Source organism: Haliotis asinina, chromosome 7, assembly GCF_037392515.1.
Source record: "Haliotis asinina isolate JCU_RB_2024 chromosome 7, JCU_Hal_asi_v2, whole genome shotgun sequence".
In the NCBI taxonomy this organism is placed as follows: Eukaryota; Metazoa; Mollusca; class Gastropoda; order Lepetellida; family Haliotidae; genus Haliotis; species Haliotis asinina.
The window spans coordinates 28,529,702-28,556,901 of NC_090286.1; the positions used below are offsets into that span (position 1 = coordinate 28,529,702).

Consider the following 27,200-nt stretch of genomic DNA (forward strand, 5'->3'; position numbering starts at 1 on the left):
CACACTTTTGTCCCAGATTGAACAATATTTCACCTTCCTCTCCTTCAATGACAAGCAATGTGCGTATTAGAGCTCATCAAAGACATCGTAGTTCAATTCCGCAGCAAATAGGTCTTACAAGCCAAGTCAATTAAAGAGTTCTCAATACAAGTGAAATAATGTTATCAAAATTTTTATAGGTCATACCGATTGTATCTCAATCAATGAGAAGTCAATATTTGACCTTTCCGTTTTCCTATGGCACTGCCTAGATATGGTGGTATGTGGTAGCATTTATCAGATGGCTTGGCACCAAGTCAAAGATCAGTGTTGACAACCCTGATGAGGGTATGATACCTCTCTAAGGCAATAGATTTGCGAGGACTATAGACTTTTTTGACACAGTGAAAGTGAATGGGTGTAATTAAACCATTGTTATACGTTAAATGCCATTCTTCTTCTGCTAAAGGAAATACTTATTACAGATTTGTTTAGAATAATATTTTCAACAAATGAATTATAATCTATCCTTGACAAATTTGATGAATGATGAATTTCCCCTGCAGCCTTTTCAACTTTACAACCATGAACATTTCATTTTGTTTAACATAATGTCTTTTTTAATATTTCTTTGTTTGCAACGGTACGCAATATTCCACCTGTATGATGATGACACACAAATAATTTAACAAGAACAACATCGATTAAAGTAATATGGCAATGAATGTCAGCCTGACATAACAGATGATTTAAATTCATGAATTTCAGTCTAACAAAAACAACCAAGCTGTTGGTCTTGGTAAAACACCTTGTGGCCTTTCCTGGAAGCTTTATGTATTAGTTCTTGAGCATAACAAATAATATACAATCTTTAGGCAAAATAGTTTGATGTCTAATGATGCATGCATCAATATTCAAGCTACATGACAACAACTGGTGAATAAACAAACCTGGATCAGACCAGTTGTTGATATCAAGAGCAGCTTCCCTTATGGTTGTGTACAATGACAAGCAATCACCAAGATGACTTAATTTGACCAACTTGCCAAGCACCTGGTATAACATGCAATCCATTTAGATACCTGTTTCACCATTCAATCCATGTAGTTACTTGTTTGACCATCCAATCCATTTACCGGTAGTTACCTGTTTCACCATCCAATTAATCTAGTTACCTGTTTCACCATCCAATCCATTTAGTTACCTGTTACCATCCAGTCGATTTAGCTGCCTGTTTCACCATCCCATCCATATAGGTACCTGTTTCACCATTAAATCCATATAGTTACCTGTTTCACAAACCAATCCATTTAGCTACCTATTTCACCATTCAATCCCGTTCAGTCACCTGCTTGACCACCTAATCGGTTTCGGCATCTGCCTTACCACCCAGTCTATTTTGGTACCTGCCTGACCATCAAATCCATTAGTTACCTGTTAAACCATTCCCCTTCCTGGTCACCTGCCTTACCACCCAATCCACTTAGGTACCTGACTGACCATCAAATCCATTTAGTTACCTGTTAAACCATTCACCTTCTTGGTTATCAGCCTTATCATCCAATCCATATAGTCACCAGACTGACCATCAAATCCATTTAGGCACCTGCCTTATGACCCAGTCCATTTAGGTACCTACCTGACCATCAAATCCATTTAGTAACCTGTTAAACCATTCCCCCTTTTAGTCACCTACCTTACCATCCATACCATTTAGCTGCCCTATACAAGAATAGGAGCCAAGTAACTACTGGGGAAAATCTGTTATGTTAAATTATCTAATATTGCAGGTATATCAACAACTTAAAATCTATTTCAAATAATCACCAAAACAAAAAAACCAACATTTTCTAATCAGCCTAAAAATCAAATGTAAAGACTTTTTTTTATGAATATTTGAAGCAGCAACCCCAATGAGCAATTCTCATTTCAGTCTTACTCCAACATCAAGCATTTTTTCCAGGATGATGCTAATGTGTTTCTACAGCTTTACTAGGTGAAGGAATATCAACATTCATGCTGAATAGCTAATAATCTATATTCAGTGGATAACCAACAGCTCGTAATTAACATGATTACCAACCCTGTCACTGACAACAGCAATCAACGACAAATGTAACCCACACCTGTCAATCAAACCTGTGTCATTATTGAGTACTTATGTACCGTCTCACGCCTCTACATATTGATTGACGGAAATCAAGCAGTAACACAGACGAGAGGAACACATTTGCATGGATTTTGAGGCTTTATAGCATTGGGGACTTACAAAGAAACAATCTTAATAGCATCAGCTGATCCATCAAGACTGTCATTACATGCGCTTGACACTGGTATTATTGAACATGCTTGCCAGATGAAGTGGACATTAAGTGTGTTCTGGGAAAACAACAATTTCAGGATTCTTTTCGTAACAAATCTATTTTATGAAGCGTGGATAGGGAGATAAGTGAAACTACAACTAGTTGCCATAGCAGTTTCGGGTTTGTTTACATTATTCACAGAAAATAAACAACTGAAAAGAAAAGTTCTGCCTTTGACTTTACGTCAGAAATGCTGAGCTTCCAGTGCTCATATTTCATGAATTGAATACACTATGTGAAAACATAAAAACATACAGTTGTTATTTGGCAAAGGGGAGGGGCAGGGCTGTGATCAAGCACACATATATGAAAACATATAAATAGTTTAACAACAAAGAACAGTTACTTGACTCATTACTACGGAATGCAATATATAGACAACCATACATACTGTTGTTACCACCTCTATCCCGGATGTGGTAAGTCTATATAAGATGAGAATATGGATGGCTTGTGATAACCCTACAAATATGTAAGCGAAGTACAAATATATTTGGTTCAGACTGTAATCCATCACTCTCACAACAAATAATTGGGATGAGTGGAGGGTAGCTGAGAAGAAGAGATGCAGACAGACAGATAGACAGACAGACAGACAGGCAGTCAGACAGTCAGACAGACAGACAGACAGACAGACAGACAGACAGACAGACAGACAGACAGATAGATATGATGTGATATGAACAAAAGTAAAAGCACCCTAGCTTTTCACTATAGAATTATGAGAGAATGGGATAATACTGGGATGCATGAAAAAGTTTAACAAAGTTTTCGCCATCACAATAGATAGGGGTGGATGGTGGGTGGTGTGGGGAGGAGACACAGTGAAGCAACTAAAGGAACGAAAACAGCATATCAAAGCAAATTCTAAATTGGATCTAACACTAGTTTGGCCTTTCACAGAAAAAACAAAGTTCCAAGAATGAACTTAATCATCTGCTGCCAAAACTACACTACATGACAATAACAAGATCTAACCAAATCTATTTCTTGTAAAACAATTCCAAAGCAATAACACAAACATCCATTGAAACAGAAATACATTGAAAAAAGCAAAATTTAGTGGGTACCCAAAATCACCAGACTCAACTCCCAAAGCAGGAAATATAAAAAAACAATTGGATAATTAGTGAGTGGAAATGATATCACAAATTACATCTCTATCCCCTCTTCATTACTACTGTCAGATTGTAAATTTCAGTATTCAAAGTAATCCTAAATGTCATGGGATCTTTGTCCAGATCAATGACGAAAATGTGGAATGCTTGAAATTATGACATCATAGTGATTTACTCTCAGAAGCAGTCTTTACTTTGAATGTTACTTCATTTCAAACAGTTTGAACCTGATATTGACATATGACTTTGTGGCAGTTTGAAGTTCATAAAGGAGAACCGATATGTGGAAATGTATCATAACTATGTTCACAATCAAGCACACATGGCTTCTTGTTATAACCCAAATGTTAAGAATTATAGATTTAAGGGGTTCTCAGATTAGATAGTATAGTCTATATCATGACCCAAAGAGAACCTTGGTCTTGAACACAGTAAGCATATACATATATGAAAATATATATTACAGTTTTGAACTAAACACCCTTGTAACCTCACACAAACATCTATCTAGCTCTAAGATCAGCTGTGTCCATGTATGTACAAAATGCCTCTAAAAACACCTGACCAACACGTAATATATATGTTATCATATCATATTACTTGATATGCTGGTCTGCACCCAACGCTTGATCTACCACACTGAAAAACAGATTTCAGTACACAAACATAATAGAATCTCATATGTACAAGGCTTTGTCATAAGTCACAAGCCATTTGGCCTCTGCAATATTGTAAACACAACTTCATGTTGGACAGACCATATTTGTTTCTTACACACATTGTATATTCTCTGATATACTGCTTGTTGATATTACCTAATATATTTTAGAAAAACACTTTATGGTAGAAACATTGCTTTGATAAAGTAAGAAACAGATTAAAGTCACTGCCTGTGTGAGACAATACATGTTAACACATGGGACTAGGCATTGGAAATACCTCCTGGGGTATACCTCTTTAAGCATGTAATACTTTCAATTGTTACGAGAATCAATTTCTGTGAACACGCTTACAAAAACATAATGTGGAACTGAAGCAAAACCAATTAAATTATCATCAGGGTTGTTCTAAGGTTGATTTCTGATGAAACATTTCAACAAAATACAAAATGCTAAAAAGGTAGTTAATTCTTATGTCTTACATGCAACAGTTTCTACAATAGATCAAGGAAACAGACTGGTCTTGCCAAAATGGAAAACACTCAAAGTTATTAAAAACTTTAGTAATCAATAAAACACCTACAAAACAATACAGATACAATACATCACCACTGTTACAACACAGAATAACTTGTATCATAAAAGACTTGTATCATAAATAACCTAATAACACTTATAAATAATTATTATCAGGAAAATTAATACTCTGTCTCTATCTTTTTCAAAAGTAGTCTCTTTACAGGTGTTTGTTAATATAAATATAATACTTGTGCTGTACGTAACCTGACTGACCAGTTGTATTACTCTGACAGAGATGCTAACCCCAAAGCATTGCAAATAGTAGTTTTAAAGACCAAAATTGGCAGTGTGACCATGGCTCTGATTTTTCACAGTAGCCAATCAGCTAAGTCGCCGTTTCAACTGAGCTTACCATTGTCAACAAAGATAAAGGTCGCAGCTGCGAAGGTTTGTTCTCAGTGCAACTCAGATTTGGGGGGAATCATACAGACAAATAGACAGGTTCGAAACTACAAAATATATGCAAGAACTCCTTCTACCTCTTTCATGGAACCTCTGCACAGTTTGTGTTGCCAGGTTTAATTGGTTAAACAACTTCTCATCATAGACACCTGATTGGCTAAAATGTCAGCCAAGGGATGTAATACATTCGTCGGGCTGAGCCATAGATGCATCCAGGATAAATTTAAAGTGGAGATTCATTGGAACGTATATCCCAGAGGTATTGAGGCTGGATGGATAATATGACACTAATTATGAGTAAAACATATGGTTTCGCCTCTATATATCCAAATTTTAATGAAATTTCTTCAAATTTCTTAAAATCTCTGGTGCAATCGTATTGGCATACCTTGATGAAAATTTGTTGTGACTACGATAAAAGTGTAGAGGTTGGCATCTCTGCTCTAAACCACATCTAACACAAAAGGAACTGCCAAGAAACTAATATATACATCTGGAAAAAGACTGGACGTTTCTGCCAATAAATGCTGGAGACAGTGTATCCAACATCAAAACAATTTAAAGAATAATATAAATACCACCCCTCCAACCTCAGTTAGTGTTTAGTTACCAGAAACACAAGTTTAACACAGGCCCACACACACAGTTACAACACTTAACATGATTACTTACGGATTGACTTGCCGCTCAACAACTGGTACTAGTTTCCCACCAACTATTTTGGAGCGGAACATGGGTGTGTTTTCGGTACCAAAAGGAGCATACCTTGTAGAAGTATTGACATGATGCAAGTCAAACTGCTGTTGCTCGCTCTGAAATTAGATACATGAAATACTTTCTTAGTTCAGTTCAATCAGCAAAATAGTTGTCAAAGATACTAAAGATGTAATGATACAGTGCAACAGTATAAAACAATATGTATTACAATAATATTGGTACAATAGGGTACACAACTACCATACATTCATATCTTCTCCCATTTTGAAGGTGAATCAGAATCACAGATCCGTTTACAACTTTCTGAGAGCTGAGATGGGATTTTGTAGAAGAGAAGCACATTGGCATGGGTGTTATGTGTATATTCTGCAATTTATACCTTGCAGATTCTGCAGTTTTTACCCAATCAGGAGATTCTGGGGAATCTACATAAAATTACTCATGAACAGTGTGTTATTATTTACATGTTTGACATAAATATAGCTTTTCATGTAATAAATCATACATTACGCTATACAGTTGTAAATTGAGCCTCATATTGCAATACAACACTGCACTGCCATAATGTTACACCACTAATGGTTCAGCCCGTGCAGGTCCGGGATAGAATAGGCCTTCAGCAACCCATGTTTGCCTTAAAAGGCGACTATACTTGTCATAAGGTCGTGTGGTCAGGCTTGCTGACTTGGTTGACACATGTCGTCGGTTCCCAATTGCGCAGATCGATGGTCATGCTGCTGATCAGTGGATTGTCTGGTCCAGACTCGATTATTTACAGACTGCCACTATATAGCTGGAATACTGCTGAGTGCTGCGTAAAACTAAACTCACTCACTCACCATTAATGGTTCAAAACTGTCACCAAGCAAGAAATAGCTCTGAAGAGGCATGACAAAGAATACAAAAATTTCTTATTCATAAAAAAACGTAACATCTTCATGTTCTCCCAACATCTAAATGTCTTTCAAAGACTCTATGATACCAGGGACTTGAATGAACACATCCTGATTCAACTTTAGTATCATCAGAAACACATGTAAAGGTAAGTAAACTATCTGGAAAAAAAAAACACATAAGTTGTAAGATGGCAGTCTGTAAATAATCGAGTCTGGACCAGAAAATCCAGTGATTAACAACATGAGCATCGATATGAGCAATTGGGAACCGATGACATGTGTCAGCTAAGTCGGTGAGCCTGACCACCCGATCCCGTTAGTCACCTCTTACAACAAGCATAGTTGCCTTTTATGGCAAGCATGGGTTGATGAAGGCCTATTCTACCCTGGGACCTTCACGTATACCTATGGTCAGGACCTGCATCAGACACTTGTTCAGTCATGCATCAGTGTGGAAATGTCCTCCACATGTCTACCATCAATTTCGTCAAAAGTTTCACTATGAACATGATCGAAAAACAACAATGTTAAATGATACTGTTAGACATGTTTGCTGAACAGGTATGCTTGATCTAGACACAGAAGGTGGCAACTGGAAGAATGTTGCTCAACATGAAGTCTAAGTTGATTATTGGACCTCTTTTCATACCAGACTTGTGGATACTCTAAATCTTTATTTATAGCCCTAACAAAGATCAGAATCTATGCGTCCAAAACATGTGCGCAAAATTTTGTGTGTGTGTAGTTTTATTATTTTTTTTTGCATGAAAAATGCATGTTTCTGCATTAACACAAACACTGAGAAAGTGTTACTATTCTCTATATTATTTCTAGTTGATAAATGCAAATGGAAATTTTGGAATGACATTAGATTAGATCCCTACTTCAGGAATTATGAAATGCAGGAGTCATGGGCCATTTTGCACTTTAGAATAAAAAAATGGTCCATTAAGATTTTGAAGCTTACAATTGATACATGGGCAGTGACCCTTTCTAAAAAAAGAAAATGGCTAATTCTGAAAATGGCCCATTGTCAAAGTTCTCTCTCCCAATCCCAGTTTCTTGGACAATATTGGTGTTCTGTTACTGCCAGTCCTACAGAAATTCTGCAAACATTCACACACATTTAATGCCGATGCCAAAGCCTGAAATATAACTAGAGTTTCATTCATAGAAACTCGGGAAAATACCTAGCTGTTGATTTCTGCATGAAACTTGCTACCAACACATCAGGAGAATCAACCCATGAATTATCAAATCTGAGAGTATTGAAAATGAATTCTTTAAGATCACATTGTAATTTTCACACATGAACAGTGATCAATGTCATAAACCTTCAGTATAACTCAACATACTCTACAAAAATGTCATGATTTCTTTGCAGCTGCAATCAGTGTATTGTCAATAAGAAGAGTACAACTGAGCAGCACAGTCCTCTCTTTGAGTACCTTATCAAGATTTACTGACTCCTATTTTTTGCTTGTGCACAAATCATTTCCCACATAAAGACCAATGATGTTTTCTTGCTGAAAACCTGGTAACTGCCAGCCACCACAAGCTACAGCCAAGAGCATACACTCAAGTCATGAAATACACCCAAGGCAATCCTCTACTAACAACAAAACCTGTTGTGGTCGGAGACATTTTTTCTTAAAGATTTATGATGATTTTTTTAATCACGCCTCTGATGAAACATTTAAGATATATTTCATGTAGTCTTAAATTAATTTGTTTAACAAGGATCATGATATCTAAACCTGGGCAAAAAAATACAGTGACAGTAATTGAACAACCAATTTCTTAACATTGTCATTGTTGCAATACCTAATTGTATTCAATTTTATTGCTACAAAAACATTCCTCACAATTACTTAGACACAGGCAGTTTTTTATTCTGGTCTCAACCAAAATTGTAATATTCAATAATAATAAAGCATCTTTAAATGTGTAAATGCCTGCTCTCAATAAGGGTGTAAAAGGTTTTAAAATAAATTGAGAATGGTGACTTATTTTTACTTATTCATATATACTATTTCATTATCATTTTGCTTTGTTCATCTATATTTTTCAGGTTGTCAAAGACATATTTGTATCAATATCCGCTGAAAAGAGATAGAGTCAGTGGGACTTATTTATCATGGCTAATTTGTTATTTTGCGTTAAACTTTGAACAACTTCAAACTATTTATCACTACAAATAAAAAAAATGTATTTTGACACAAACATAATGCCATAAAAACAAGTTAAATCCCAAACACGCTTAAAGCAAATACCATCATCAGGTTAGATAAGGCCGAGACAGTCAAGAGTTAACTTTTGATAACAGAAGACCTATGAGAAACCCTGCAGACAAGGGACAGCCCTCTGGAAACCTGTCCTCGGTAGCCATGCTGTTGATTTGGAACATTTGATAATTGTACCCTGGGCACAGTTGCTGAGAGAAGCAGGACAGCTGATATTGTTAACCTGACAACTGAAAACAATTGGTTGAACTAGTAACTACTGGATAGACTCAAACAATGTCCATGCAAAATGGATAAGCCACTCTCACTGTCATTAAATATTTATTACAGTTACCATTTGGTTACTATATTCAGTATTGGTTCTTGTAAGAGAAGGACTTAAAAGTAAACATACAAGTTTATGGATGACAACTGTTGCTAATGTAATTTGGTTACTTTGTTGTCTGTAAAGTTGTACCTTTCCTTATTTACAGTTTCAAGAATAGTTTAGGTTTAAAAAGCCCTGTGTTCATTTTACTTATACTAAATTTTCCAATGAAAGGGAATGGAATTACACCTTTAAATGATTGCTATTAAAACAAAAAGTTCTACGACAACTACATCAAGTACTGGGTGGACAGTATTTCAGTTATGACATCAATGTGCTGGTGTGAAAGGAAATCCAGAAATTATGTTTGTGTTAGATCCTTGTCACTTCCTTGAAACCTACAGGCACCATGGTCTCAAGATGCTTACAAACACAGAAACAATAGAAGGGCAAACTCTGGATTGAAAATCAAGGTTTTAGAAAGCAACATAGGAAGTTCTGCCAAATCAAATCAGAATCAGGTTTTGGTCAGTTTTGGTCAAAGAAAACATTGAATACAGAGATTTAATGTGTTTAACTTCCTGCATGCAAAAAAAGAGCTGGCTAAGCTAGCAATTTGTGCTTTTATTGCAGCTTTAAGGACAGACTGTGCATATATGTACTAGTAAATAGTACTGTTGTTGTTATTGATTGAATAAATGGTTATCCCATCAATCTCAGCAATTATTGATGAGCTTGGGAAACTCATCGATCTAATTTTATTAATAATTAAACATCAAATTAAATTTCAGAAAGTATGTTTCTTACTGTTATGTTTGATAAAGCAAGACATCAACAAAAGATGCAGTTTCCTGACTTGTAAAACTGTAGTGTACATACTATACTCGCATGCGTGTCTCAACAAGGAACACAGACTGTCTTGATCATGGTGTTAATCAGTGCCTGTTTCATTTGCACAGTGTTGTGACTATGTTCCATTATTGCCCACGTTTTGTTGTGGGGTTTACATTTACAGCTGATTATTGCTCAATTACATAGCTCCAATTATTGATCAGCATATGAGCACAACCAGCACTATTTGTAATGGCTGTTGAATATGTAAAAATTATTATTTTACCATGAGTTTTCACAATTAACTCAAATATTTAGAGAATCAAACCTTATTCCTTCATGAACTGAGTTTGTTATTGTGGTCACTGACCGCTGTCTTGACAATATTTACACATTAAGACATGTCAAATAATATATTCAGTTGTTATTTGACTAAATATAATGTATGAAAACATCAACTGTTTTGATATTTGGTAAAAAAATAGTTGTATTAATTACCCTATATCTGTGATATGTCTTGTATTCACCTCAGCCCTAAATTTACTGCAGACGAGGGATAACATTAAGTTAGGATAAAGTAAATAACTGAACCATTCATGAAAAAAGAACCAAACTAAACGTCTAAATAGACCTGTACAAACAGCTATATTTGTCATAAGGAAGATAATCTTCCCATGGCTGGGCAGCAAAGGTATTACAAAACACTCAACGATTCTGAACATTCTGAACTCAACTGAAAATCATTAAGATTTTACAAGTTCATTTTTTCAGTTATTTTATCAAAAGCCTCAAAGGGTTACCACATGCTGTGAATTTCACAACTTTGTAGGGGGCATCTACAACAATATGCTAAAAGGTGATCCAAGTGTCATTATTCCTTTGGTAAACGGACACTGATTTAATGATTACTAAATAAATTCAAAGAAGTAGGACTATGTTGGGCAAATAATATTTTTTTTCAATCAAAGAAAAATCTATAAAACCTTGACTGGTTCATGTGTTATTTTGTGATCAGATGAAAAACATATCCTTAACTTTTGGTAGGGAACATGATGGTAGAAACCTGAACACACTGCTGGTAGAATGTGAGAAGACTCGAGGACATTTTATCAGAATGTCCTACATGTGAAAGTCATTACAGATCACAAACAGTCCCCTCCTCAACCCTGTCCCACAGTCAAACCTATAAATGCATAATTCATATCTTCTTGTCGCTGTTGGCCCCAACCTGAACGTACTAAGAGTCCTCAGGGTTCTTCATTGTCCTCGTACACATACTTACTAGCTCTGTTATGTTGGGATGAGTATTGTGTACAAAGCCACTAATGTTGATAGCCCTTGCAAAGACAGTGAATGTATATCTTGGTGGAATCTATTATCAGTATCAATGGAACATTGTTCATTGTTATTTCAATGCTTTTAATGGAAGTCGATTGTTGGTGGGCAAAAAATGAGAACACACATACCTGAAAACCTTTCCATGATCCTTCTGACTTAAAAAGGCTTTCTTGCACATTACATTTAAATAATTTCAGTCATGAAATCTGAATCAATCCTGAGACTGACACGGCTATCCTTTCATATTTAAATCCTCTTGAAGTCTATCAGTCAGCACCAACTTTACTCACCTGTGCACCAATCCACAAAGCCATTTTAGCATTAAGGTGACCTTAGCTTCCATACTTTAACACAGGCTTAGGGCCACAGTAAGATGGTTGAGTGGAACAGGCATCTTGTTCTTACACTGACAGGTAAATTGGCATATGAAAACATTTCCTTTAAATGTGTAATTTCTTGATACATTTAGTCATTTAGCCTCAGATCTCACTCATTTCCCAATGCTTTTTCAGCAATATTCTGCATTCATTGGTGAACAAAAAGAAAGTGAAAACTTGAAAAATGGTCTGGCAAATACACTTGAACTATTTCTGGTCTGTTCCATGTCTGTCACATTTAGCTCAGGTTGCTGAATACATAAATCCCAAAATAATATACTGCATGGCTTTAAGTACTGGTCCTGCATGCATTCATTACATTATGTAAACCTGGAATCATAGACAACATGCAACTTTCTTGTTGTATTACTTCAATACTTCAAACATGTCCTCATTTAACTTATCTCCCAGTCATTGAACCTTGTTAATTTCTCTACCACACAGCCTTGTCTGTAATGCGAAAGCCCTAGGTTAAACAAATTATATATTTATAATTTTCTCACGTTTGGAGCTTCCAATCCCATTGAGACTCCTTATGATTTCACTAATTATCTGTTTCTATGAACATGATATTTTTAGCGGGATAAAAAGCGTGAATATCCTTCAAGTCATATTTTTCATAAGTTCATAAAATTACATCATAATCAAATAATTGCTTTGTCTGTCTTAAAATGTACACCCTGTGAAAAAAAAACAAAAAAAAACAAAGAGAAAAATACAAAGCCACAAGGTACTGACATCCTCATGAATGGTTATAGTAAATAATATTTAAGTTACAGGTTATCAAAATATTGTTCACTTTGTACCATACTGTGTGTACACTGAACAAACAAAGGTCACAAACGAACAATAGAAGACGTCAAATCAATGAGTTCAATATCCTGCCATTGAACCCATTAATTACACAGCATACAGGGTCTTCGAAGTCCCTTATTGACACAGACACCTGTTTTCATTTACAAATAAGTCTCAGTACATGACTGAATCGTCATTCCAGTTCGGTATGCCTCATTGATTTCTACCCTAAACAACACCCTTTGGTCTGGATTTACTACCAGTCTCCAATTACAGTGAATTAGTACTTAAACAACTCCTACCTTAAATGGAATGTCATTTTCTTTAGACATGTCTAACACATTTGTTGTTCGTCGTTTGTCTTTTGGTGAAGACGTTGGTGTTTTGGGCCAGATCCACGCCATTTTTGCATACAGACAACTAATCACACTATACACAGGCTTCTCTCCAATAGCAACCTAAGACGGTGAGATACGAGCGTAAGCATGGTGTGAGAGAAGGGTTTACAGCAGGGGTAGGCTTTAGTCCTTAACTGTATGTTTCTAGGGAAGAACATGTTCACAAGGTACTCTTTAGATATGTTTAACCATACCTATTCAGTCATCACAACTTTATTGTCACCAATATTTTATAAACACACCCTACATAAATATTGTCTTTCTTCCCTGTATTCACTAAGCTTGTACCATGCTAGTGTAATTGGTGTGTAAAAGACTCTAGCTTGTGACCTTGTTGGTTATGTTTACTTATGGCATAGCATTGCCTTGTCGACATACTTATCGCCAACAATTAATCTATCAAACCGAAATGGCATTTACACAAAGGTCCAAAGTAAGACTGATAAAGCCTTTGAACATAAGCATTCGATAAGACATAGGCACATCGAATAGCTTGACAGGGTGATTTGAAACACAAACGATATCCTAAATGCATTTGCATGCTTGCAAAGTTAGTCTTTATACTTTTGATAAGCTATTGTGTTAAAATGAAGTTGAAATAACTAGTAATTATTACTGCAAGCTTTTAACATACCAAATCAATCACTTAAATTAACATAGGTTAACATCAATGTACGAAATAATAGAAAAAACAAAAAAGTTAACAAATCATACAGCATGTTTGAATACATTATAAATTGAAAATTTAGATACAATTAAAAACAAATAAGAAGCTATAGGTGATCATGTTTTTCTACCATAGTGTACTTATTGTACATTATTCACTCTTTTTCATTTAAAAAAAACCCCACATAAAACCATGATCTTTCATTTATTCTAAGTTTTCAAACACATTCTACGACACTCCATTTTATGGATACAAGTGATAAATTAACATTAACAATTGCCATGTCTTGAAAAAGTAAATGCAATAAATTTGGATACATATAAAGGAAATTACCCAATACAGTGAAGATATCTGTGCACAGCATATTATGATACAGGCCTCTGATGTCATAAACTGATCTCAGCACGTTTTTATATGTGTCCATATGTGACAATTCCCTCAAAATTTGTCAAAACAACTTTGACACTTTCTATCCTGAACAGCTAACACATTGCAAGTGCAGAAAAAATGAAATTTCATAAAAGTAAGCTTAATGTTTATGTCTTCTATTTAAAACCTTACGAAAAATCCAAAATTGTGTTTCTTTTGCTATTCATCAAATATACCCATAACCATGTTAAAAGTGGCAAGTTTCAGTCAAGTGAACAAGATAAGTTTGTGATCTTGTTTGTACATAATCTATTACATCAGGCTGTAATAAGAGTATTACTGAGGTCTGATATCGTGTAGCACTATAATAGTGCTTATGCTGCATGCATGAATGGTGTAAAGTTTGAAACAAATATCTCCGACACACATGAAACACACAGGTATTTTGACATGTATTTTCAACATTTATCACCAGGTGACTAATGTCCCAAGCAAACAAATTTCAGGAAGAATTGTAAATATCTTTGGAGATATTTTGATGAATGATTCTCATAATTGTAATGAGTCAACTTAGTTCCATGAAAACTGCAAAAGTCAAAACATTTACTGAGCCTAATTATTCATTCCTAGGTTGATACATGTGAGGATTCATGGAGACATATCTATCAGAGCTTCTCCAATTTGTTCTAAGTGAAACAAATAATATTAATGCACAAACTGGCATTCACCCAGACATGTAATCTGTTTGAATTATGGGATACATAATGCTGGTTGAAAGAGAGAACCAGGTGGATCATGTGATCAAGACGTCTGATCTGAAACACTTACTAGTATATCTTAATAGTAAAATAACTTGCAGACTTAAGTAAGATCTTTGCATTCTGATGGTGTTTCTTATCAATTATCAAATCACTGAGTGCGTTGCTGGAAACCTTCTAGAATCATCACCATCAACATTAACACTTCTCAGCAGTTATAAAATATTAAATCAAGAGGTCCTTAGCACTGCACTAGATTTCAGTTAGACCTAGATAAAAACATTGAACTAGAAAACCATAAGGATCCGAATCTTATTTTAAACCCTGAGCATGTTTTGTGTAGAGGGCCTTTTCATGGTATCATTCAATAGCAAATCTTCAGTGTATGTACAAGGTGGATTATGTCTCCATTGTGGGCCTCCTGGATTGGCCAGGTACCTTTAACAAACCGTCAGCATATGTTACAGAACAGCTTGACCTCCATGTCAGGCATTATCAGAAACTTCAATAGACAGATACTTTGTATTAATTTGATTTGATAACATTCTTAACCATGTTAACCCTTTCAAATGTTCATAAACTTGATACATACTCAATAAACCAGCCATTTTTCACTCTACCATGCAACCAAGAATGGTCCAGTTAGCATGAAATATCCATATCCACCATCAATTGTATTTTATACTGGCTACATGACTCATGTCAAGCCTTTGGTCACAGTAGCTACTAGTGACTTTCCTAAAAGTATATGACTCTGAACCAAAGAATATGATGGCTGACTGGTACCTTTTGACACCTTTTGTAGGATGGTGTCATCATGAAAACAATGGGAGTAGTGATTTTTTTTGGAAATGCCAACTGTTTTGATGGAATGAGGAATGACATATTTGACAAGCAAAATTTGACTTCTTTGATTGGCATTCTAGAATTTGTGTAGATGAAGGATGAGAACTTTCTAAAGATATGCAACTACTTATTCTGTCTAGGTGATGGTTTGACATACATTCTAATGTTGTCAGCAAGTTAGAATCTATGTCAAAACATCGCCTTTACAGTTTAAAGAAGTTGTATATCCCTAAAAATAGTCCTCATACTTTTAACAAAATTTGAAAATCATAAAACGTAGATTGCTTGCTTTGAAAGCGAAGGAAAACAAATGGTTATGTGACTGGAATTTAGGTTCATAGCAAAATAGAATAATGTAACAGTTCATTGTTGATCAAGAAATACTGAGTGCTTTTAAAATGTGAAACAGAAAGAAAGCATCATGCAGACAGACAGACAGACAGACAGACAGACAGACAGACAGACAGCATTCATTCCTCTATCTGAGACATAAAGAGACCTTTTTGAGGCTACCTAAAATACCTTAGAAATTATTTAGAATAAACTGTTTGGCTGATATATCAGTTATTTGCACTGTGCCAGGGTCACAACTTTTACGTACTAGGTTTTTCAAGCGAATAGAAACAAGAATGAAGTCATGCCTCAGAGTAGCATGATGAGAGTTCATGATCAATAAATCATACTCTCCATGAAGTCGAATAGTAATATATTCACATAATTATGATATATAGTAGTCAAATTGCATTACTCCTTAAGAGTATACTACTTCAGGTATACGTTCTAGTGACAAATTTACCTGCTCCTGGGATAGATATCATATAGCATAATTATCACATAATCTCTAGAAATTTGAAACATCAAGTTATTGATGAATATTTCTCATGTTATTGGCCCACCACAATACACATAAATGTATGCTTGTCATGCAAGTCAAATGTGGAGGATCATGCAAAATGAGCATGGTGTTTCAACAACCTTCTAACTGCCATAGCACAAGGATAAGGTTTCCATGTGATACATAACTATTCTTTTCATTGCAAAATGGATGAAATCTATTTATGAAATGTAGAAAGTACTAAATACAGAATACAAAAAAATAGTCACTTTGCATGTCACATTAGACTAGTCTGTGACTTTACCACTTATCTGAACATCATGACCATTAAATTCTGTTCAGTCTCGTAAGAACAGTTACAGTTATGAAAGCAAAAAAAAAAAAAAAAATACTAAAAATGAAATTTAGAGCTACATTTGGGCCAGTGGTCTCAATAGGTGTGGGCACAGATCATATGTTGTGCTAACATGACTGTGCTAATATAGTTCTATGTGATTTCTTGAATGCTACATCAGGGCAAACCACTTTTAGCACCATTAGTGACAAAGACAAAGGTAACTGAAGCATGTGATGAAGTATCCAGACATGTGTAGACAGTCTGCAGCCTCAGCCATCAGTCCAAATTCCAAGTCTTCTAGGATTTCTGCTAGTGCAGAAGCATCAGCTTCTTCACACACATACACACACACAGACTAGACAGACTAGAGAAAACAAAACAAAAGTCCATCGAAACAGTTTTGGAATAGGCCATTGTATTCAGTATTTCAAATGACCACAACGGTGTAAGAATGTATTAAACGAAAAGAATCTCTGATGGTTTCTGGTCATTTTTATAAATGCATAGATCAATATTTATAATTACCATAATAATATGCAGGTTTCCATTAAGACTTCAGTTGCCAAAGTGGTTGTTCATTAGCTTCTTAACACACCTATCAACAATATCACAGGTATAAAATGGCAGTCTGTAAATACAATTTTCTGGACCAAACAATCCTGTGGTTGACGTAGTGAACATAAATGTAAGCAAATGGGAAATGATGCAATGATACATCAGGAAGCCTGACCACCCAAATCTTTTAGCTGCACAGTACAATATGTATGGGTTGCTGTAAACATTTTCAACCAGATTCTCCTGGAGTTTGCTCAATCAGCAGATCACGTTTCATTTGGGAATGATAAAACAAACCAACAAACTTATATCAAAGGTCATATGGGTATCATCCTAGATGAAATATTTCAAGCCACACTACGGTAATTCCCCAACCAGTACAGATGCACAAAACCCATACGGACAAGACATAACACTAATCAATGGACAGTCATCAATAAAATTCTTCCCTCACTGGCAACTGGTGGAAGTTGTCAATAATATCACAGTACAGAATGCTATTATTATCACACACAATATCTAATTTGGTCTGAGATTCTAATCATATTCATGTAATCATGACATGTGTCAATACAATTAGTTTTTCCCAACACTTGTCATCGTAATATGACATACTGTACTTCCTGTCTAATGGCCTGTCATGGGGTCACTGTTCTTGCAATGAGGTGACATGTGAAGCATATGAGTTGATCACATAGTGTACTGCAGTTAGCAGGGTAGAAACCCCATTGATCTTTTAACTGCTGACTCTTGCCTCTGGTAATCAAAAGCCCATACTGACACTGGCTCATGTTCACCATGACATGAAACTGAAATGGCTCCCAAGTTAAAAATCTTTGTTGCTTATCAAGTAAGTTATTATGAGTAAAAACAATAAAAAGAATTCAAAATGTTATTAAGACTACATACATACAAATGGAATTAATAGATGTTACATGAACAACAATAAACATCATGCAATCTACCAAGTCACTGAGTCTGACCAACTGATCCATTTGGTTGGTTCATACAGCCATCACAGGATCCTGATCAGGCACATTGCAAGCTTAATTTTTGGTTGGTTGCAAAGCTTTTGAATTATACAGTATTGAGGGCTTGCCCATCTTTCATGGTAATCTCTCGCAAAAATTGTGTGTAAGCACAGGCCTTTTCCCGTAATGGTAGCTACACCCCTGCCGGTGATCTAATGGAGCCTGGAACCCTACAGGGAGACATGTAGTACTGTCAGATTTCACTGTCTTTGAACTATTAGAAACAGACAAGCTGGCATGTCAGTAACCATTGATACATGGCACGGTAATCTCGAAGTTCCTAAGAACATATCTGTGACATTCCAAGTTAATGATAATAGTTCCAGACAAAAGGAAGTTTACACTTAAAAACTGGATTTGACAAAATAACTGTTGTTTTATTAGAACGAAAAAAGTTAACAAAACACTGCAAACATATGGACCAAAATACAACTATGACACTTGTAGCGGCCACATCTGTGGGAAGACTCCACAAGCTGCTACAATTACTCCCCCGTCAACAGAAGGCACGTCCCGGGCCGCATAGTTGGGTACTGAGGCTTATTTTGTTCAAATTTGATATGAACGTGCTCAGCGTTGGGCGCCAATAAAGCGGCCACAAAATTTCCGAGTCCTGTGCTGGGATTCGAACGACGGACCCTCTGATCCGAAGTCGGATGCCTTGTCCACATGACTAAAGAGGTTAACCCCGTCAGCAAGCTGACAAGGTAAGGATGTCATCTGTGGGATGACTCCACGCCCTGCTACACACTCATACCAAATACAGTACCATTGGTTTTTTTGTCTATTGTTTAAGGAGGCATTCATTATATGATGGCAGTCTGCAAATAACTGAATCTGGACCATGAGCACCAGTCAGTGTAATTGGGATATGAATGACGCACATCAACCCTGTTAGTCGCCTCTGGGCTGATGAAGGCTAATTCTAACATTGATCATCATGGGACAAGCAAAAAACAAACACTGACGACAGTTCAAAATTAAAGGGACCTCAGGTTTGACCCTACAGAATTTGAACTCAGGGACCTTTGCTTTAAATATTTGGACCTCTTGACTTTTCTGCTTAATTCTGAATACCTGCCTCAAGGTTATTTAAAAACGGTATATTTACATTTCTATATACCCCAATTTCTTATCTATAATCAAACATAAAATATAGCACATGAGATACCTTGATACTAACAAAATCATGCCTTCATTTATGTAACATAGCAATCCCATCTCAAAATTACTAATCCCTTGATAAAATTTGGTAGCTCACCTATACAATTCCATTAGTGTGAAATTTATTAATTCCAAGTCAGGGAATAGCATTTAGAATCAATATGAAACAGACAACAAAATATACACTGATATAACTTTAGGCATGGATCACAATGTGCAGAATAAATGTTAGGAATAACAAATAAACATTAACTTATATTTTATTTTGAATAGGTAAACAAAATTATGTGTCAAGTAAAATTACTTTCCCACATAATGATTTAGTCATGTAAGACATATATTTCAATAGCAATGATTTTCAGGTATTGGAGCCACCTACAGTTATCTCCCTTGAACATATATACTATACAAACTCAACACATACATCATTAGCGGTATGCAATGTTTATAAACAGAACAGAAAACCTTATGATGACATGCTTTGACAAAGTTGGAAATTTGGCAGGTTCAAAGGTGCTTGAGATTTTCTGCTGTAGTATATGAATCTAGGGACAAGAAACTTTTTTCATTGCTTGATTGACTGAATTCTGACAAGGCACAGTCTCTTTACATTTCAAACTCCATTTAATGGAGAGGTGATGTAGAGTTAACATGTTGTTCAATGCTGATCTTAAAAGGTGGCGTGTGCATGCCAACTGAATTACCCTGTACAACAGGGATCAAACCCTGACCTTCCCCTCACTGAGCAGACACTCTAACACCTAGACTAAAGAAACAGTCTTGTAGGTTAAGGCTTGTGGTTTAGCATCACAAGTGAGAGCATGAATTTAGTTTTACACATATTTTATCTATATATCAGCAGTATCATGGCAGGAGACACCAGAAGTGGGCTTCACACGCTGTATCCATGTGGGCAATCCAACCCGGGTGTTTGACATGACGAGTGATCGCTTTAACTACTAGGCTATCCCACTGCCCCTTTAATATCACAAACAATCATGACATCTTACTATGCAGTTTTGCAGTTGGGAAGAGATGTGTGCACACCTGATTACCTTTTCTGAATCAGAAGCAAGATTAATGAGGCTAAATGAAATGTCAGTATAGGACAGGGGGTATAATTGAAATGGTGAATCTTCGTATCTAGTTAACTTTTATCACAATTTCAAAATATGAGATTTGTTCATGTCTAAATTTTCTGAAGGAATATGATGCAGTTTAGAATGCGCATACAATGTGAAACACTATTTTATCGAAATACTGAATAGCCCAAATCAGGGTGAGTATTATACACCAATGTGCACTACAGTGAAAAAAAAACAACATAAAACTCATATCATGCATATATTACATGGATAAAGTCACACCTTATAAAAAAGTTTTTGGACAGCTGCTATCCATTTTTCACCTGCATTACCTACTTACACTCAATGCTCATGTTATTCTATATGCATACATCAAACACATCTTAACTGAACATGATTGATGATAATATGATTATTGATTTTGCACTCTTAAAGAATCAAGTACACATCCCAAACCTTGAGCAGTGTTATGAAAGTCATGTTCATCTGTGACAACACTGAAATGCAGGATTATGGTGTAATACCTACAGAGCATTCATCCACTCAAGATCCAACAATCATGCCCATTAACTGGCAAGGTATTGGTATATCGTGTCTTTGTAAACGAGGCATTTTTTAATCTGATGATTCACAATGTTGTTTAACATGTTATGTCTTGGACAAACACCGAAATTTAAAACTGGCATTAACTACTACAGGGTTTTACCTTGATTCACAAACATGGGGGTCCTTGGATCCCTTATTATTACCTTGCAGGCGATATGAAAGTCCTGTGAAGTAGCGGTGTAGTGTTGTATGGTGTGATAATTCCTTTAGAGCCTGGAATAAATCGGTGACTATGTGGACTGATGGGTGAAATGATGCCTGCCATGATGCTCTCAAAGGTACAACCAAAAACTGAGCAAAGTCACTGATGTATTATGAGTTCAATCAATAATATAGTGTGTCTGTATGGACCCAGTGAAATATTTTTCTGTGTCCATCTTCTACATTTGTGTGTACTGGTTGCACATTTGCACAAAACCCTGTAATGTTTGCTTAGATATTTATTATATAGATATACTTAACAATATTTCAGGTGTGTCATGCTGGTCTGTAAGTAATGGAATCTGAACTAGTCACTCTAGTGATTGATATCTTGACCACTGTTCTATGCCTTTAATAATTGACAACATTCATCAACCAAGTCAACAAGCCCGACAGCTAGATCCTGTTACTGCATCTCAAGACAAACATAGGTTGTTGCCCACCAACTGTAATTTGCATTATCCATGCAGGTTGAGGTTTATGTCTGTTTGAAAAAACATCACAGAAACCATTTTCAGCAGCTGAATCACTCCTGGATAAATATCAAGAGCTTGAGTTTATTTGTGATGAGCATTAAAGGTTAAAGTGGGTCAGGCATCAAACTTTGTCTTCCGCGGATTAGGTGTCTGACTCTGAGTGTGTGGGTTCAAATCCCAAAATTGGACCCAACAAAAGTACAGAAATCTGTACTTTACTAAGAAAGCGTAATCCTAAAAAGAACATATACTACATCTGACCTTTTTCTACACAGCACTGTGTATTTAAATAAAAATAGCACAAGTTACATTGCAAACCCATTGTTCTGGATCACTCTCAGGTTTGACATACTGGTATATTATTTCATCTGGAATTCAAGCTGTGCCACCATGTTTGTCTTGCTGTAGCACAGTCTGATGCCATCAGTCTTAAACCATCAAAATCCAGCTTCCATTATGCCACCTTTCATCAAACACTGAGCTATCATGAAGGAGAAACTTCATATATCGTGAATACTGTGCTCACAACCATGAAATAACTCAAAATTTGAATCAAACCATAATCACAAGTTCTTGTCATAACGCCAGACCACTACAGTGGGATCAACGTCATGGTAAATCAGTGTGAATAAGTCTCAGAGCGGAAATAGTGAATGACTTCAGAGCACTAGAAAGGTTCAATTAAGTCAGCCATACTCTGGCAGGCATGTCAGACTATACATCACAAGTAAAATCATCAATGTTCTCAATCTTCAGCTAATACCCGAAGGACTCTTTACATGCCACTCACAGTGCTAGTGTCGTGCAGAAAACATGATTCATGTGGTTTGAAGGTCAGCTAGACACATGGAAAAGTCACTGTCACTTTAGTCATTGTCACTGTTGACAATCAACAATGCCAGTCAATTCTATCAGTCTCTGTTCTTCAAAAAGCAATTGTAGAGCTAAGACGACTGTAACTCCCATTCTTCAGTATAGGTTTACGATAGTCATAGTACCACAACTGAGCTATTGAAATGGGCACAAGGATTTACGTGCCATAACAACATAAATTTGGAAATATTTTAACTGGAAATATTTAACGACTTTGTGCCAAATAGGGCCTCCAGAGATGTTTTGACTTATCTTTGTCAACACAGTGCAAGGATGGTATACGAGCAACACTAGAAATGCAAGTTTTGAAAAAATGAAATCTCACGCATTGATGTTTATGTGTTCTATTTCAAAAGCTGTTTCTTTTGCTGTTCAGTATAGATGACCTTGTTTGTTATCATGGTTACTAGAAGAAGAATGTTGTTTTCCTGCAAATAGGCAATTTTGGAATCCACCAATGTTCAAATACTGCTCACAAGTCATGTATTGTCGTTACCTTGTTGAAAATGTCACTGAATGGTCATCTGTAACAATTCTCCATCTTATATTATGCCTGAACCCAGTAATTTGTCCCGTGTCTTTCTACAGATCATCTAACTGAACCTCTGCATTCTTTTGCCGCCTAGTATAGTTTATATCTTGTTAACACTGGACCTCTGCATTCTTTTGCTGCCTAGTATAGTTTATATCTTGTTAACTGTTGTCACATTTCATTACAGACTGTAGGACAATGCCATGCCTGACGAGGAATGTAGGAGATGATGTCTTAAGGTTTTTTTTTCTTCTTCTGTTTTTTTTTTGTTTTTCCAACGATTTCTTCAGTTTGTTGGTGGAAAATAGATAATGTTTAGATTATTCATATTTCCCTGCTTTAATACTTTTATTGAACACACTGTATTCTAATTTGTAAGATACTGACTTTATCAGAACCTTCTCTGAATCCACCAGTCTGAGTTACATATAACTTAGTTCAATACAGTTTAGATTAATATGAGAGTTGAAATATATCTGTTAACAGTATATTTTTATAAAATTTAATTTCAAGACCCCCCAGACACAAATGTCTTTTCACTCAATAAAGTTTAAATGAACATCCTTGAACAGACATCTCTTTATCACTTAAATTACTGCCTTGTCTTTGTGTCAATAAATGAACTCCCTCTACGATATGCACACAAATTGCACAAAGGAATTCCCTTGTTGATCAGCTCTTAAACACTGGATTATACCAAATTCATGGGCAACCATGTTAAATCCTCAAGCAAATCTATTTTCAACCAAATGAACTTGCATTAAATCTATGAACAGATTATAAGTATCGATCACATCTATTTTGATACTTTCCCAAGCCTCAATATTAAAAATACCAGACACATTTCATTTAAACCAGCTGACACTTCAAATTTAGAGAGGAGTTGAAAGTTCAGGGTTAAGAGATTCCAATGTTTGAGAGGACTACATGCCACAATTAAGCAGCTAGATTAAAGCTCTGAATATATATAATTTTGATAATAACAAATAAACCCATCAAACTGAAAAAGCACCCAAGTGAGATCGGAGACACAGAACCTGACGAAATCTAAATTTGCTTCATTTAGGGCTTTAGCAGTGCAGAGAGCTTTAGGCAGGGAGAATAATGTGGTTCAGGGACTGTGAGACAGAAACAAGCAGCCTGCATGTGTGAAAGTATGTGTACAAATAAGTCCAGGTCTAACTACCATAATATAAACATACACTCCATATTTTATCACCAGTACAGAAAAATCTGTGCAATCAGATGGGCTTATTCTAACATTATACTAAGACTGATATCTACTGGAATTACAGTGTTCCCAGAAATTATTGAGAAAATCTTTGTTTTTTTTCTAATGATGCTAAGATTGGAAAAAGGGCTTTCACTATGCACTAAGCATACTAAATAAGGGTGACAACTCTTGAAAGCTTAGAAGGCAGCTCATTACATCAAGAGTTATCTCCCTTGTCTGAGCAGACGGCTTCCTGTGTTGACACGGCAGAATTTACAGCAAGAGAGAAAAGAAAGCTCATTCTAGATGATTTTGAAAGGGGTGAGGCTGATGCTAAAGTGTTAGCTTGTAGACATGGTATTCCTCTGTCTACAGTATACAGAACTTTGAAGAATATTCAAACAGGAACTGGGATAGAGCACAAAGCAGGGGCAAGTAGGCCTAGGAAATTCAGTGTTGTGGATCGCCGAAGACTTGGGCAGATTGTGAGTAGGGGCAAATTGAAAAGTGTTGAGAACATCAGAAATGAAATGATTAGCAGAGGAAGTCCTCAGGTATGCAATGAAACAGTTAGGCAGAAATTACAGAGACTTAATTGGGTGAAAAAACGTGGAATTCCCTCGCCGTTGATGAAACATGCACAAAAGGAAAAACGTTTAAACTGGTGTCGGGCTCATGAAAATCAAGATTGGGATAATGTTTTCTTTTCGGATGAAAGTTCTGTTTGGCTTTTCCCTAATTGTGTGAAAATGTGGACCAAAGATACTGTCAAACCTATCTACCAGCGACCAAAACATAGCCCGAAGTTTCACATGTGGGGTGGCATATCGGCTCGCGGAGTGACGCCATTGTGTGTTTTCACGGGAAACTTGACAAAAGAAAGATACATTGACATTCTAAATGGTCGCCTTCTTCCGACAGCACAAACATTGTATGAAGATGATTGGCTTTTCCAGCATGATAATGACCCAAAACACACTGCGCGCTACACAAAACAGTGGTTGTCGGGCGAAAATGTTCAAGTTTTAGACTGGCCCAGTTACAGCCCAGACCTAAACCTAATTGAGAATGTGTGGGGAGTCATGAAGGACAGAATAAACCAAAAGGGACTGAGAAATATTGAAGATATGAAGGCCGAGGTTGTCCAATATTGGGATACCCTGTCACACGATTACCTACAAACTTTGATGGGTAGTGTGCCTAGGCGTATTCAGGCATGCACTGCTGAGCGAGGAGGTCTAACAAAGTACTAAAACAAGACTGAGACTGTAAAAGGATGATGTTTTAACATGTTTATGTAAGTAAAACGCCAGAAGTTAATAAACGTAATGAGTTACATGACGCAACATGATTCTCAATAATTTCTGGGAATACTATAGAAGTCCACTATAGCAGACTAAACATTTTTTGCACAGACTGACCCTGGACATGAATCTCATGAGATATGCTATCTCACTGTGTTGAGCAACAATTATTCATTGTGCCATTACATTTAGAGATTTAAGTATATATTCCATTGTGAAAAATACATTATCAATGGTTCAAGCAAAGAAAACTTGAGCCAGGGCTTTCTAAGGGATATTAGAAAATGTCTGTTTTTTCTTTGACATGTTGACAAGTAGCAGCATTGATGGGTATCTATTCACTGCATTCTGTGTAACTGTTGAGTGTGCAGGTGTAAACTGAGAGTGTGGACTTGAACTAGACCATGTAGACTATATGTCATGTTGTGCTGCTATTCTTTATGTAATGGTACTTCAGTTTGACTGAGTGACAAATCAGTGGCAACATAGTGGACTTTTATGATCTTGAATCTACTACACACTGACTTGCAACATGCATGACTAGCAAAGTGAGTGGGGGAATGATTGGTTGGGCGTGTGATTCAACGAGTGAGTGGATGAATGAGTGGTTGAGTGAGTGTATGGTTGAGTGACTGACTTGGATGGATGACTGGTCAAGTCAGGGAGTGATTGAGTGATTTGGTTGAGTGAGCACGTGATTGGGTGGTTGAGGTGGTCAATCCAATGAGACAGAGGTGGCTGAGTGGTTACTTGAGTGAATGGTTGAGTGAGGTGGATGAGTGAGGATGGCTGAGTGATGTTGATTGAGTGAGGCTGGATGAATGGTTACATGAATGAGTGGTTGAGGGAGAAGGCTGAGTGAGCTTATGGTTGAGTTACTGAGAGAAAATTGGCATTACCAACATTGCTTCCGACAGTGAAGATGTGTTTATGTTATTACCACTAAACCATCGATATCGCTGCAAATGTTCCACGAGTGAGAGGCGTTTGTTTACATTTGAGATGCAATTTCTTCAAATTTGCTGTAATTCCTTCAATTACTTTGAGGGGCCTGTGGTTACATGAGTGAGAAGTTGTGTGAGAAGGCTGAGGGAGATAGTTGAGTGATTGAGACTCACGTGGCTGAGTGGTTAAGTCAATGAATGGTTGAGTAAGACTCATTGAGGTGGTTGAGTTAGTGGGAGTGAGGTGGTTGCTATTCAGTGTGTTCATGGATCCTTCCAAGGACAAAATAAACACATGAACTGTACAGAATTAATACTCAAATTAATGCAATATCTGTCACTATAGTTTCTAACAAATTTATTTACAACCTGATCCCAAAATATGTGATACATCACGGCAAC

The 27,200-nt window shown here is 36.3% G+C and overlaps 1 protein-coding gene across 2 annotated transcripts in view; it reads right to left on the reverse strand.

Annotated features, from left to right (window-relative positions):
• The window catches only part of LOC137291364 (uncharacterized), a 69,549-nt gene that overhangs the window by 33,770 nt on the left and 8,579 nt on the right, over positions 1-27,200 (reverse strand). Inside the window, exons 2-3 of one of the 2 annotated variants that reach the window (XM_067822681.1) lie at positions 5,773-5,912; positions 4,061-4,099 (exon numbers count right to left, since the gene is read on the reverse strand). In XM_067822681.1, the coding sequence (XP_067678782.1) occupies positions 4,061-4,099; positions 5,773-5,912 (179 nt within the window). The remainder of the gene's footprint in view (positions 1-4,060; positions 4,100-5,772; positions 5,913-27,200) is intronic. The other variant, XM_067822679.1, reaches the window with a different exon arrangement.